This window comes from Tauraco erythrolophus, chromosome Z, assembly GCF_009769465.1.
Source record: "Tauraco erythrolophus isolate bTauEry1 chromosome Z, bTauEry1.pri, whole genome shotgun sequence".
Classification (NCBI taxonomy): domain Eukaryota; kingdom Metazoa; phylum Chordata; class Aves; order Musophagiformes; family Musophagidae; genus Tauraco; species Tauraco erythrolophus.
Window position 1 is genome coordinate 77,936,621 of NC_141496.1, and position 16,299 is coordinate 77,952,919.

Sequence of the window (16,299 nt, forward strand, 5' to 3'; positions counted from 1 at the left end):
ATCCTTACAAACGCTTCTCAACCCATCAATCATACGGACTCCCAGCCGCTCTACACCACCAATTCCACCTTCCACGCACTTTCAGACAGACATCGGTCCGCACTGCACAGGATCCCAAGATCCCAGAGTCTCTGAAAAACAGATTTAGTCCTAATTTTTGTGACAGATGGAGTTGATAGTCTCAGGATGAAAAAAGCGCCAGTTTTGACAGGCAGCAGATACCGATGCCCCTTGTGGTTGGAGACGATGTTGCGCTGGAATTAAGGTAGCACTAAAAGGAAAGGCAGTGGGTAAATGCACCACTACTTACTTTGTTAGGCACCTCTCGTTGTGCCTTAATATTTATACTTTTGTTTCCGCGAACGAAGAGTGTAACAGGAAGGCAGGACGTCAGCAACCTATTTTGCCTTCAACGAAAACACATTTAATCCTCTTAACTAAAAGATTTTAAACACGTTTTTACTAGTTGGCAGATCTTCATAAAGTATCAAAGAACTATACTGAGATTTACCCTTGGCGTGAAGCTGAATTGAACGAGTTTAAAATGGGGATGCGGCAAGTGGAAAGAAATTTGCAATACTGAGGGCATAGCGAGGCAGTACTTACACGGTCGCAGCACACCCGTAACAGCGCTAGCTTTGCTCTCCCTCAGTGTACTAAAGCTCTGAAACCCGGAGCTCTGTTCAGAGTTCCATAAGAACAAAGTCGGTCCCGTTTTGAGCCTGATCCTCCCTACCTTTCGGGAAGCAGCTCTGCCCTCACTTCAATCAGTGGGAAGTCTGGGTACACACATCACCCAGGCTAGAGACCTTATTTTTCCCTTGCTGTAAGAAGCAGGACCAGTTCAAAAGCAACGTTCCACGCCGCCTGCCCTTCTGCCTCCGCGGCGAGGCGGCACGGTGCTCCCGGGCAGCTCCGCCGCCGCCGCCGCCGCCCGGCCGGCCCCGCAGCGCCCGCTCCGCGCCTCTCGCCGCGCCGCCTTAACGGGAGGAGGGGCTCCTCGGGGGGCTGTCACTCTCCTTAAGCCTTTCCTTTCAAGCTTTGAATGTGAGCTGCCCTCCAGCCCCCCTCTCTCCTTCCCTCCCTCCCGCAGATCGTAAAGAGAGGAGGGGAAAAAAAAAAAAAGTTTCAACAACAGGCTGGACCAATGGCAAGTGGCGAGGCAGGGAAAGGGGGCCGAGCGAAGGGAGAAAAAAGTGGAGAAAAGGAGAAAGAGAGCGAGAGAGCGCAGGCTGGGGGATGTGTAAAAGAAGAAGCGTTGCTAATTTTTTTTGTTTGTTTGCTTTTCCATGCATGCATAATGAGGCCTGATCAGAGCACGTTGCTGCTGCTCGGAGGGCACTTTTGTATTTAAAGCCTTGCAAGGAAAAAAAGATCCACAGACGGATCCACAGAACAGCTCGCAGGGCTTGTTGACAACAGAAGCAGCATCAGTCGCCCAGAGAGAAAGAGACCCTGAAGGCTGGCTGCCTCTTCTCATTTCCCCGTGCTATCTTCTTGCTAGCGGGGACAGACATTTCTTCTCCGCGCCACCCGAAAGCGCAACCCGTACCGAGAGGGAGCGAGCGGAGCCGGGACCGTGAATGGGATCGGAGCGGCTGGCATGTGCAGAGATGCTGCGAGCGGAGAGTTAAAAGTTCTCGAGGAGGCAGCGGCAGCAGCAGCAGCTGGGCATTTATTTTGTGCAACAAAAAAAGAAAAAAAAAAAAAGAGAAACGGAACTGCATGAGGAGGAGGACAGCACCATGAGCTCTCCCGGCGCAGCCTGCAAGTCCCCGAGCGCACTCCGGAGCCGCTCTCCTCCGAGCCCCCGTTTGCACTGATTCCCCCCACCTCTCCGGGCGCTTTCGTCGCTGTCGTCGCCTCGCCAAGCCGGGAGCAGCGGGTGGCGGGCACGATACGGCCTCGGGCGCCTGCTCCGTACGGCGGCCCCGCCGGTTTCAGCTCCCGGGGGCTGGAGGGCCCCGCAGCCGGCGCGGATGGATTGATGCGTGGAGACCTCATGCACACGGCCGGCGGGAGTTTTGCAAACTTTTCCACGGGCAGCAGCTCCTTCTCCTCCTCCTCCTCCTCGCCTACCAGCGCCTCTTCCCCGCTCGCCCGCGGCAGCAGCCGCCGCCGCCGCCGCCCGCGATGGTGGCCCGCTCGCCCACTCGGCAAGGAGGCGGCGGCGGGCGCCGCTGGCCGCGGCCGGCCGCCTGGCTGTGGCTGGCGGCGGCGCTGGGCGCCCTGTGGCCGCCGCGGGGCTCGCTGGTGCAGGGCCGGCGGCTGATCTGCTGGCAGGCGGTGCTGCAGTGTCAGGGGGAGCCCGAGTGCAGCTACGCTTACAACCAGTACGCCGAGGCGTGCGCCCCGGTGCTCCTGCAGCAGCCGCCGGCGGGAGGCGGCGGGGACGGGCCGGCGGCCGCTGCAGGCTCGGCCGCCTCCTCCAGGCGGCGGTGCCCGAGCCACTGCATCGCGGCCCTCATCCAGCTCAACCACACCCGGCGCGGCCCGGCGCTGGAGGACTGCGACTGCGCGCAGGACGAGACCTGCCGCGCCACCAAGCGCGCCATCGAGCCCTGCCTGCCCCGCACCAGCAGCCCGGCGGCCGGCGGCACCGGGGGCCCCGGCGGCGGCCCCGGCGGCGGCGGCGCCGGCGTCATGGGCTGCACGGAGGCGCGGCGGCGCTGCGACTGGGACAGCCGCTGCAGCCTGGCGCTCAACCGCTACATGACCTACTGCGGGAAGCTGTTCAACGGGCTGCGCTGCACGCCGGAGTGCCGCGCCGTCATCGAGGACATGCTGGCCGTGCCCAAGGCCGTGCTGCTCAACGACTGCGTCTGCGACGGGCTGGAGCGGCCTATCTGCGAGTCGGTCAAGGAGAACATGGCCCGCCTCTGCTTCGGCGCCGACATGGGCGGCAACGGCGCCGGCAGCAGCGGCGGCTCGGACGGCGGCCTGGAGGAGTACTACGACGAGGACTACGAGGAGGAGCCGAGCCAGAAGGGGAGGGACGACGCGGAGGACAATGCGGGCTCCGAGCCCGGCTTCCCCGTGCAGGCGGATAGCGCCGGCCGGCCCGCCGCCGCCGCGGCCTGGGCGCTGCTGGCCTCCATCTTGCTGCCGCGGCTCTAGCCTCCTTCCCTCCCCTCTCCCTCGCTCCGCGCCGGGCCCTCCGCGCCGGGCTGCCGCTGGCCTCGTGAGCCCGCCGCGGCAGCGGCGGCGGCGGCGGCCCGGCCCGGTTTTAAACGCTCCGGCCGTTAATCCTCCGGCCGTTGGTCCGGGCGCTCTCCCACGCCCTCCCCACTCCCCCGGTCCCCCCGAAGGCGGAGGTTCCCCCCTCTGCCTCCGCTGCTGCCCGTGGCCCCCGCTCGCTCCCTGCCCCCGGCAGCCTTCGGCAGGCGGAGCCGCCGCGGCCTGGCAAGCCGGCCGCCGGGTCGGTGGCCGGAGCGCGGCGGGCGGCCGCGGGCCGCTCGAGTGCCGGGTGTCGGTCTCGAGCGTGCACTATGCAATTGCTGCCCGCCTGCCGTCGTGTCGGCGGCGAGCCGGCGGGATAACGGGGGCTGCGGCGGGCTCCCCGCTGGCGCCGGCCCCCCCCGGCAGACACCGGGAGTAACGGCACGCCGGTAGTGGCTTTCTGAAAGCGCTTTGACGTGAAGGTTGGAAGGAGGCGAGCTACCCAAAGCTTGCTGCCAAAGCTGTTGCCGTGCTGGTTAGTCAACAACTTGGTTGTCACTCCCCAAGGCGCGCCCTTCATGATGCGGTGGTGCCCGAAAGGGGCTTGCGCCGCATCTGCCGTTAATTAAATTTAAGGAAATAGCAGACTGAATAAATTCCGTGATTTACAGCGCTCCCTCTTGCACAGACATCTTCCCGATAACAAAAGCGTGCCAGTAGCCGTCTCTTCCTCTTCAACCTAGCGACATAAAAGACCTTTTTTTTTTTTTTTCAGAGTTGTTGGCTATACTGAACAATGCAACTTTTGTCTTAAAAGAGCTCTGCACTGCCATCTTTGAAAGACACTTTTAAACTCGAGAACATGTATGTACAAATATCCTGAAAAGCTATATTGCCTCTCGTCATATCAGGGTGCTGACCTCTGGTAAATCTTATATAAGAAATATATTTAAAACTGGGATTTGTTACCAGTCGCTCTTCTTTGTATATAGAATTTTATAAATTGTATGCTTTGGGAATAATTTATTTAAAAAAAAAAAAAAAGATAAAAAGTTTTAAATCCACATCCTATTTGACAGGTAATTGCATTTGCTATTCTTTTCTGGAAAGGTACAGATTTCATTTTATGTTAAAGGGGATATCCGTAACAATGATTCAGTGAAGTATACTCTAGAACACCAAATGTACAGTGTATTTTATAGATTGGAAGTTAACTTTCTTATTCGGAGAGACTTTATGAACGTTGTAGAATTGTATGAACACGTTTCTGAGCTGCCTTAAACTTTGTATTTTTTATAGGAGGCGTAAAAAAGGCCTGTGTTTTAAATATGTACGGCTTTTTGTATTTTCTAAACGTGTAAATTAGTAAAGAAAGAGCTTTAAATAATGGATGTAGTGAAATTGTTTTCCAGGGACACTTGAACTCTCAGCACCCGAGGTTGGGGGGAGGGGGGGAAGCAAACCACAGAATAACAAACCAAAAACAATCAACAAACAAAAATCTCTGTCTGCCTGTAATACTTTACATAGATGTAAATTACTGCTATTCTTACTTTAATGAATAATTACATGCAAGAAGTAAATACAGCTTTGGAAGTACTACTTTAAAAGAGTGGTTGATTTTATAATGCGTTGGCATGGTAACTTGCCAGTGCCAGAAGAGAGTAAAGCAATTCAAGGACACCGCTCCTGTGTGTATGTGGAATTGCTAGTGCGCCGCGCTTTCTTGGTGAAGTGGAGGCACGTCACTCTCGCTGACACTCTTTAGAAACACTCCTGGGCGTGCAAACAAGTAAATGGCGAAAAATACATCACGCGCAGGTGGCAAGCGTTTCGAGCAAGGCTTTGTGCGGGCAGCGGCGCGCGCATCGAGGGGGCCGCCACAAAACCCACGAGAGCTTGCCATTCAGCCGGCCCTCTCCCACCACGAAGAATGCAAAAGTAAACACACTGGAGGGATCAGCAATTACTAGATCCTGTAATATTGTTCTTAGGAGTTCCTTTGCCATCGTGCTGGAGCCTGGTTTGCTGCCAGAGCTACTGATCTACACTCAAACGCCCTTAGATAAATAATTACACTCTTAAGCTGTGTCGAGTGCTGATACACTTGACCTTGTAAATAGAAATGTTTGCAGTAGGAATAAACTCCAGCATTGGAAAATCTTTTAAACATTAACACAAAAGAGAGAGCTCAGTCCTCTGGGGATTTGAGTTTGGACTGTGTCAAGCTAGGCACTCACCAATAAAAAAAAAAAAAGGAAAAAAGGGGGGGCGGGGGGAGAAGTTTATTTATCTTCTATTCATGGTGTTTATTTAAAGCTTTTCGTTCTAAATGCTGTGATTGGGAGGCAAGTCAGAAGTTTAAAAGCTACCACAAAAAAACTCGGACTGAGAGGGCGACAAATTAGAAAGATAGTGTCTTTTTCATCTTACCAAATCTTGACAGAGGGCAAATCCACATGTCTGTTGTATAAATCAACAAAATTAGAAAGCCCTGCTTCTGGATTAGTTATTTCAACGACAGATTATTTTATTATTTCTTTAGGGTGTGAATTTGATTAGGTTGCTCAGTGATAAGCGCACACAGGCACATGTGCACATGCGTAAACCAACCCCCAAATAGTGATACCAAACAAGTGTAAGTATGGCGCTCGGCTATGATCTGAAGTTCGTTTTTAAAGTCGTCTGAATGGTTGAGTAAGCTTATTGTTAAAACAAAGCTGGAAACGTTGTTTCTTCAGGAAGAGACAGAGTACTTGGGCGAGACTTGTAAATAGAGTCAGCTTTCTTTACAAAAGTGCTGAGTTCACAGTTGCACAGGGATGATCTCAAATATGTTCTCCCCTTCTTCAGGAGATGCTCAGAAACATATTTTCCGTTTGTCAACAGCCAGCGCCCACACGGACTATTTAACTCGTTGTTGATGAAAAATTAAGTCCCAGTTAAAAGCCTTTATTTTTCTTCAGTTAGGAGTAAAGACATTAGCACTAGAAAAGGACTGATAATTAACTGCTACAATAAACTCAAGACGTGATTTTACAGGCTCCTGTCAAAAGCATCTGCCTGGAATAAATCAACACTGAGCACCACTAGGCAGGGAGGACTCATCTGTGTGCTTCCTTCCCCACAGAAAGTGGATTGTTTTAATTTAAATAATTGTACAATAAAATACAGCTGAACTAATTCTGTCCTGTGAGCTCCTCCCAATAAGGAGATAACTCTGTGAGTTTTGTCGTGTTGTTGGAGTAAGCACAATTTTCAGGAGGAATGGCTTCCTGTACTGGTATGTGTCCCAGCCTACAAAGCCTGTGCAGATGTTGGTGTCCATCAAATTCGTATTTCTTTCGCTTGATTTTGAGACAAATGGAAATTCTTGAAATGTCAAGGGATATAGCAAGGACAGCTTTAAGTGAGGAAAAGACTTCGTGTTCCCTGACAGAGGGAGATTTTCCACAGGAAAGGAAGTTCTCTCATTTGTCTGGATATTTGAAAGCACTCCTTGCCAAGGTTCTGTCCAGCCAATCTCTTCTAGGGGGAGACGGAACTCTCCACCATTTCATGTAAAATAATCCAGTAGGTTCTGCTCCCTTTTCATTCCCAGTTACCAGGTTTGAATTCTTGGTGACAGTTTATTTTGTCTTTGGAGGCACTTCAGTGACAAATGTTTAAGGGAGTGTGGGACAATGGTGGAGAACAAGGAGGCAGTTCATTGAACTGACAGTGACCATACAGTAAATAGAGGGAGATTCAAGCTTCACTGATCACCCAAGCGCACAGCAAAGCTTTTGTATGCCATCACAATGGACATAACATAAGGTCTCTGTTTATTTTTAACAATATACACCAATATATACAGGCAGGCATACGTAACTTCCCAAACTGTTATGAAACGAAGCCTTACAATGAGGGAAAGCAAAGCTCTGGTTTGGCCAAGGCTTTCACGGTCACGTTGGAAAGCATGATGGATTTTAGTTACAATCTCCTCTCCACTCCTCCCAAGAGCTGCTAGTGTACCCAGTCTCTCACTGCGGACCTGCACGGATGGCACATGTCTATGATAGGGCTGCAAAGGTGTCTGCAGACACTTTTGCAGGTGCAGGACAAGAAATTCCACCTCAATGCAATGCAAAACCAGTACTTGCTTTTGGGTTAGTTTTTTTTTTCTTTTGAGTACACTGGAGGAGGGTGGGAGGAACTCCAAAATAGCCAAGATGCATGTGTAAAAAGTAGTGGGACACAAAATCATCAACAGCTGAGTCATGGAAAACACTGCTTCAGTGACTGAGTTGCATTTCATCTTCAATGTCGCTAAAACAAATTCAGACCTTCAATCAATTTTGTTCCTGTCCTCAGTAGTAACATCACACACTGCCACACTGCCTGTGGTAACACACCCATTGCAAGTCCTCGGGAAAAGCAGGCGGCATTGTAACAGAAAACATTTTCCAATGGGAAGAGTAGTGCTTCTCTGTGAGATTTCAAGTCCGTGATACAGATTTGTAAGCACTGAAGTCGAAAGTTACTGTATTTTACTTGAGGCATTGGCTGTGGTAGACAGTTGAAAAGGCTCACATTGACTGTCTGAATGACATAAGTAATGCGCTATTAGCATAAATACTTTCTAAGACATCCATTTAATCAATTTCTTAAATAACAGAATGATCTACTACAAAATAGTGGACTGTATACACTATATTTTGGCACAAAGATGGTCATTCTCCCACTAGTAACCAGGGGCTCTAAATAAATGATTTCAACAATGTTTTATTAAAGGAGGACAAGAGCCCTCGAGCTGCATTAATCGGGGAGAAGTCGAGTGGCACTTTTGTTATGGAAATGTTAAACACATAATAGTTCAGGCAAACAATGTGGAGCCACTTCATTCTCTCAGCCATGCTGACACCTCTTAAAGAGGAACTGCAGGGAAGGATGTGGGAAAGATTTGCTTTCTGAGGAAGCTTTCAGCTAATATTTTGGATATTTACCTCCAAAACTCAGGCAGTGCAAATGTAACTGAAGGGCATAAAAATAAAACAATAAAAAGGGATGGTTTATGCACCTACTGCTAGTGACCAGCATTTGGTGTCCAAAATCAAAATAGTCTTTGACAAAAAACCTCTTTTTTAAAAAAAAAAAGTTCTTTTAATGACTTTATTATAAGTCAAGTGGATATTATAGTAGAAGGTGAATGTGCACAGAGATACTTTTGTGAACACCCAGTGACATAGTGCTAATACTATACCTTGGACATAAGTCAGGGAGGGGAAGGAGGAACATCCTGGAATAAGGAAACAGATGAACTTGGACTGAGTTTTAGTAGGATGGGTCAGAAGGCGAAGTGTGAGATGTAGGCAACCCAGAAACACATTAATAAAGTGATATAGAGCAAAGACATGGCTGTGTAAAGAGATTCACTTTCAAAAGTGGTGTTTTGAATGGGTGAGAGGAAGAAAGTGTGAGGAAAGGAGATGACCATTGTGTAGAGAAGGTTTGGAGAATCAACAAAAAGTGTATTTGCTAATAGGGAGAAAGAAGCTACAAAAACTTCTCAAAAGGTTAGCTGAGACGCAGATCAAAAATAACAGAGGGACTGAAATGAAGGTAACTGGCTTTCTAATGTTAGCAGGGCCAGAAAAGGAAGAGTAATGTCGAAGTAAGTGAATATTCAGCTTTGGAGAGGATTTTTCCCATCTCCAGAAGCTGGAGAATGAAGTTATCATCTTCATGTTCTTGGTGTTCATGACACTGCACCTCAAACGCTGTGTCCAGTTTTGAGACAAGTCCTCTCTCAAGTTCAAGAAGGTTATTGAGCAACTAGAGAGGCTAGTGGAAGGCTGCCAGGATGGCTAGAGTTTGTGACCAATGAGGAGAAGATGAGGGAGCTGAACTTCAGTTTGGCTGAGAAGAGGCTACCAGTAATCTAATGGCAGCCTATAGCTACTGGAAGGGGACTTGTAAAGACTACAGGGCCAGACTCTTCTTGGTAGTGTTGGAAGTTATGACAAGGTGCAGCAGGCACAAACTATGTCTGGGAGATTCAGAATGAGTGTTAGGAAGAACTTTACCAGGAGGGGTGGTGGAGCACTGGGGCAGGTTTCCCAGAGAAACTCTAGCACCTCCATCCTTAGAGGTTTTCAAGACTTGGCTAGCAAGAGTCACAGATGACTTCATCAAGTGTTGGCTGGAATACAGCTTCTAGCAGAAGGTGGGAGTAGGTGATCTCTAAAGGTACCATCTAAATAACCTTATATAATGCTGGGATTTTAGTGTTGTGTGATGACAGGAAATCCAAGATGCTCTTTGGGTAGATATAGAGTGAAATCAGGCTCAGGAATACACATGGCAGGCTTTGATGGAGATGGTGATACAGGGAGGCTGGGGAGAAGAGGTAGCTGCTACACATGCTCATGAGGCCAGAGAGAGTGGAAAACAGTTGGGAAGAGGTCAATGGACGTTTAGGAGAAGAGTGGAGACCAAACCGTATAATTTAGTCCAGGGTCTGGAGACAAGAGGGAGAGAGGAGAAAATCCTGAACTGTAAGGGAATGTAATGAGGAAAAGGAAAGTGCCTTTCTGATGGTAACACTTATGAACTGCAAAATCAACAATTTGATTGGAAAAGGGAAGGACAGAACTGGGAAGAAAATTTGGAGGAAATTGAAAGTGCAGAAGGGACCTCTCTTTCCTTTCCAAGAGAGAAATACTTGTTTATAAACATGTCTTTGGCACTCATCACCACAGTATCTTGCTGCTTCAAAACAATAGAAATGCAAGACAACTGAGTATTCTCCCTTATAAGTATGCCTACATATAAATATAGACAGTGGGGACACAGTCTGTATTTTTAACATAGTACTATCTGAGAGATTACAGTGCTCTGTAGTCACAAAACACACATCCTCATGGAAATAAACATAGCTTGCTAGAAGTCCTCTCTTTATCTGTTTATAATGTCTTATAATAATGCAATCGCCTACTACTTTATGGTGGGAGTGTATATTTGGCTTGCACTAGTTTTCGTTGTTAGATGGTTTAAACAGAACAAATACAAGCACTACAGTTTCCTGTCATCCACTGGCACTGGCACCAAGCCTTCTCCTAATTCAACCAGTGGTAGCAGTTGAGGAATTGCTACTGTAGGCATGATCTTGGCAGTTTTAGTGTGATGACACCTAAATCTGACAACTTCTTTACCAGAATAGTTGCCTGTCTTCTGAAATCCTATTGCATTCTGAACGAGGAGAGTGAAATCAGAAAATGTTTTTCAGGCTGTGGAAAAGAAAGTGCCATCAGAATTATTACTCAGTAGCAATAGTCTCCATGTTGTCTCTTTTTCAGTGTCATTCTAAACTCATCAAAACATTTTGGATGTCATGTAAAAGTGGATTATGGCAGGAAATAAAGCAGCAGTCCACATAAGCTCTTATGCTATCTTACTTTTCTTTTGCGTATTAGTGTAATCAGGTGTATACCACATGTTTGCAAATTAGTCTAAAGGACATGGGGAATCAAGTTTAGACATACTTCTTGGTCTGTGCATCTCAGGAATTGAGGCCATGGAAGTGAATGCAATATAGGAGCGTGTACTGTATAGAAAGGACTGAAAGTATGTTTGCGACAAATAGTTTGTCCAAAACATCTCACCTTTTTATGTTGTAGGGTCTTGTTTGCATAGTTCCAAAACATTGACTCCCGTTAGAGGTAGTCTGAGTTTGAGATAGAAAGAAAGATTACTCAGTTAGATAAATGGTGGTTGAGGAGACACAAGGTTATGTGAATTAACAGGCAACTAATGCTTGTGTTTGGCTTGATGTAGCTTAGAGAATTGGCCAAAAACCTACTGAGGTGAATAAAACTGAGTGCTTGTATGCGTTGCAGAATGTGTTACTATGCAAAAGCTATTGCTAGAGTGGAGAGGACATGTTTGGAAAAGGAGCAGAGAAGAAAGATATGGGAATCTGAGAAACTGTAAAACTTTTTCCCTTTCATGCTGTACAAACCCTGAGTGATATTAGGCTAAAATTTAGAACATTCTGACTGCATGTATATAATATACATCTGAATATAATCCCTCCCATTACATTCAGAAATAATTCTGACTCTCTTCAGAGCTCATTGGGAATACTTTGGTCAGAATATTTTCTGGCTTGCCCATATCCATGTGCAGTAAACAAGGAAAAGAGCTGTAGTGCTCCTCTCTATTGAGAAGCATCCTGTCCTGTAAGTTGTACGTACAAGCTGGGTGAAGCCCGTCTCTTTGATACTCATTGGAGGAAATTTTGATTTTCTCAAACAGTTTGGTGGGGAAAATTTGCTAAATTTAGGAGAACAAGTGAAAGCATTGTGTGGTGATGCTCTCCCAGCCCAAATTTGAAGCTTAGCATGGTCTCAGTGCTCTGCTGTGCAAATCAAGAGAGATAGTTGCACTTTGGTAGCTCTGATTCATCAGATATCCCTGTTTTGCAGTAGGGATAGCTGAGGCAGAAATTGTTCCTAACCCTGGTGCTGATGCTGCCCAGACCCTACTTTCATACCAGGGTATACAAACTACTTTAAACTACACCTGCCTTTCAGTTGTCCCGTGATGCTACATCAGCTGGACGCTCCTGCTTGGAAAAGCGTTCCAGCATTAATCCCTTTTACCCCTGCTGCCCTTCTGTGTGAGGAGATTAAGTCAGGGTGCAGAAAGCTGGTTAAACTACCTCAGCTCTGTCTGGAGAGTCTTCTACGCTAGGGCAGTTCTGAATATCATGTCTGCTGCCAAAATGGGTAGGGATCCCATCATGGACTTTTGCCAGCAGGACTTTTGTTAAAAAACAGGAATAACTGTATTAAGTCAGATACAGCCTTTTGAAATGGTACAAATATGACCTTGACTCATTGTACTCTATAGGAATCCTTTAACTTCTATTTGGACTGTTTTTGTGATCCTTCAGTGGGCAAGTTTTATGGCAAAATAGTTCTACAAACATTGAGAGCTGCTTTATATTTTGTGTTCTCTGTTTTGGGAGGAGTAGTGTGAAGAAGAGATAAAAATGTATTCAGACCTCTGCCTAAAATTTGGAGAGAATAACGGTATACCTTTTGTCATGATTCCTTGGTTCTCAGTGATGATAATAAGCTGAGTGAAAACATAACGTTATTTTGGAAATGTTTCCCGAGCTATTTATAACTTGTTTACAAGTTTCAACATTTAAGTTGCCAGGAGTACATAAATACTGACAAAATTGCAATGAATGTGTCAAGACTCTGGGTCAGAAGAAAAGCAGTGAAAATGAAACCAGTATTTTCCACAAGGTTATCATATAAATTATTTATCTTGGGAGATGACATATAAGTAGCCCTGGGCCTGCAAGACAATCTAATGTATTCTGGGGAGAAATAATTCAGACTCATTATACTAAAATCATAAATTCTAAGAAGGATATATGATTTCAAAACTGATGTAATCTTTAAAACAATGGCATTTTTATTAAAAATTGCATTCTACTTTTCTGAATTTCCTTGAATAATTCTGAGAGTATACATATCTTCAAAGAAAATAATTTAATATCACGCCAGGGCTGAGACTTTAAACATATAAATTTTCAGGAAATTCCGGTCTAGATGAGTGATTTTTTTTTTTTTTAATTTACTTTAAGTAACCACCTGTATTTAACAATAGCTAAATACTCACTGTGGCGAAAAAGTGATGAACAGTATAATGTACCAGCCAGGCTTTTCTCCTAAGATTTCTATTCTTCCATTTGTTTCAGATTTGCTTAAGAAAAAGAATGTGAAAGACACGGTTTCAGAAACACACTGCCACTTTAAGAGGATACAACATGCCTATTAATAATTGTATTACTCCTCTATTATTGTTAAGAATAATGAAGGAATGGGAGCGTTGGCCCCCAAGCTGAATATATCCTGAGATGTTTTCAATTAACTCTTGGCACCGGCAGGAAAGCATCAAACCTTTCCCATGCTGAAATATGGAAAATCTGCAGGGAACATCCCAGCAGGAGTGGAATTTCATTAAAACAAGCACATCATAATTCAACGACTTCTGCACCCTCTTTAAGCCTTTCTATTGATAAGGAGTCCGAGGCGATTTTTATGGATTTGCAAGGAGAAATGATTTCATAAGATCTTTTCAAAGCGTTTGTTTTGGCTGAGGCTTTTGAGTTATTATCTGCTCCCTGATGAAAAAATAGTAAGACATTTGGCATAACTGTGACTACTAGATAAGAGGCAGAACTGAAGAGACTTTAAGCAAAATTTTATCCTTCAGACAATCACTTTCTCTAATCTTTATAGGAACTGACTCCACAACTATTTTCCCAGATTTTTTAAAGAAACTATTGCCATTAAAACCTGCACTTTTGAACAACTAAATGTGAAGATTAAAACAGGCTTTGGGATAATTACACATTTAAATACAGATATAGACATTTTAATATGAAATATACCCACACATTTAGTAGTAAAATATTAAATTGATGTGTGTGTTGATTTAATAAAATGCATATCACTTTGCCCAGACATGGGTTGTCTTAAAATGTTTGGCTATACTATACGTAAACAAAATTAACACGCATGTGGGATATAGGAAGTGTATATTCTTAAACACTGCTGAACACTTAACACTTCCTTGCTACGAAGCGCTCTATGATCTTATATTGACATAACTCTCCAGCCCCTGCGAAATAATTTTTCCTATCAGGACACAGCTAGGATATAGAGACAAGGATTGTCGCTCTTTACAAAACACTAGCATTCATGTTATTAACCTGCATCATAATCAAGTATTCATACCAATCCCTGCAAAAGACACAGGCTGCATTTAAACTCTGGGAAACTTGGTTTCCCTGTTTTGAAGAGCTATAGAAAACTTACAGGAATGTCCTGTCTTTTTTCTACCCAGTGTTCAGAAAGCCACCTACTTATTTGCTGCCATTCCCTCAGTCACACCACTACTCCTGAGGCAGGAAAAACATCTTGGAGAGTTAGGAGAGCAAGCTGCTGAGGCTGGCATCACACACAGACAGGTTTTGGGGAAGATGCTGAAGAAGGAGATGGTACCCTGGGTGTAGTTGCTGTTGGCAGGAGCATCTTTTTTTCCCCATCCTCATCCCTATCCCACTGCTCCAAGAAGGCTCCCAGGCTAAATGTCTCCAGTGCTGAATTGAGAACCCAGCCTCTCCTCCCAAGACTGGACTGATGCATGTCAACGTGACGCCTCAGTTTGCCACACTAGCGAGTAATTGCTGGAGTCACATTGTTATCCTTCAGTGAACTTGCACTGCAGGAGCCCTTTCCAGTTAGGCAGGGACAACCAAACTCATATAATCAGATCAGCCCACGTGATCTGAATCCGCACTGTCACCATTTCACTGCACGTCACTCATTCCACATGAACAGGAGGACTTCGCAGACACACATATAACGGTATTCTCACAGCAATATGTTTTTGTCTTCAGCAACCAAGATTTATTCTGAGATTTCAGCAGAATAATACTCATTTGCAGTTTACAGTTTTTCTTTCACATATATGATAAATGAAGAAACAGCGTAAGAGTTATAGTACTAATGGTTCTATTTTTCTGGAGGTGCTGCAGGATTTTTCTGCCTTCAGTTGGCCGTGTTACACCTACACTTTCTGCATTCTTGCCATCCTGCAGCAAGGAGTTCCACTGCTTAACTACACAGTCGGAAGAAGATTTTCCTTTTCTTTGGTGAGGCTTTACCACCTGAAACCCTACATTTTGTGGGAAAAAAAAAAAGTTTCTTGGCATCTCTTCCTTGCTCCACAGTGATTTTATAGTGCTTTTTTCCATTCCTTCTCAATCCTCCTTTTTCCATGAAGCCCTTCCATCCCTCTGATCATTCTTCCTGCTCTTTTCTGTACTACCTCTAGTTTTATTATAATATGTTGGGGATAAGAGGAGCAGATCCACAAGCGAATTATAGGAAGACACTCTTTCCCCTTCTTTTAGATAGTTTCCAAATTCAAGGATATATGGATCAATTTGAACTTGTTGATTCAGAGAATTAATCATGACAAAGCATTTCTAGCTTGCGGTATCTGAAAAGTAATGACCACAAATGGCCACTAGTGCCCTAAATGCAATGACTTGAGTGTCTCAGTTCAGTTCACAGTGGATGAGTCTAGTTGAGAACAGGAAAGTAAGAATGCAAGAGGTTAATGTTTTTAATTTCTGTCAATTTTTGTTGCATGATAGGGCAAGCTCTGTAGTCTTTTTTTCCCTTTGATTTCTTTAAAAGATGGCTAACATGCTGTGATCTATAGAGATGGAAATTTAAATTCACTGATTTTTGTGAATCTTCTGATGCCCAGTAACCAGGAAGATTTACCAGGGAAAAGATTGCACTCCACATTCCGCAGTTTATACACGTTTCCATTATTTTTTATCATTATAACCCAGGCCTTCTGCTGCCTTGGTAGCCTTAACTGTAGTCCGTCCAATAAGCGTGACATAGATTAGAAAATAAAGAAATGTTCTCCACTAGTAATTATTAAGGACAGATTTCACTTTGATCTCTCACCTTTTCAAAAGAGTTTTTTGCTATTCTTGTCATTAGGATTCTCACAACGCACTTACTTACCCACAAAATGTCCAGCACTGCTTGCTAGTCGTTCCTTTTGTACTCTTTATCATGATCTTCCTACCTAAATACAAAAACTTGCATTTTGTCTTTTCTGCTCTGGGCGGTACAGCATCCTGGCACTCAGCCAGAAGGTCATAGCACACTCTGCTTCTTCTCCTTGCGATTTCCTGCCATAAGGAGAGTTTAGAATAGTCCTATATCTTGCAGGATATTCCCAGAACTCATGCACGCATCATGAACTCAGTACTATTTTTAGCCTTATTAAGGTAGTGCCTTATGACATGAGATCAACAACCTGTGTCCTGTTCAATGAGACAGGTATTTAAAAGGCATTTCTTACCAAGCCAGAAAGGCCTTTTGGACCAAAGTCCTCAGGTCTAGAACACCTGATCTAGCCTACTGATGACACACGTATGATGACATACAGCTTTATCAAATTAGGACATTTGGTTTTACAGGTTATTGTCAAGAAGCTTTTCAAAATGGTGACTAGGACAGCACAGTTAACACTATCTGCACAGACAATAGT

At 45.3% G+C, this 16,299-nt stretch overlaps 1 protein-coding gene across 1 annotated transcript; it reads left to right on the top strand.

The window, feature by feature from the left end:
- Window positions 1–2,133: 2,133 nt before the first annotated feature.
- On the top strand, window positions 2,134–3,117 carry GAS1 (growth arrest specific 1). Its single transcript, XM_086629673.1, has one exon. The coding sequence runs from the start codon at window positions 2,134–2,136 to the stop codon at window positions 3,115–3,117; it is 984 nt and encodes a 327-aa protein (XP_086485799.1).
- The last annotated feature ends 13,182 nt before the right edge of the window (window positions 3,118–16,299 follow it).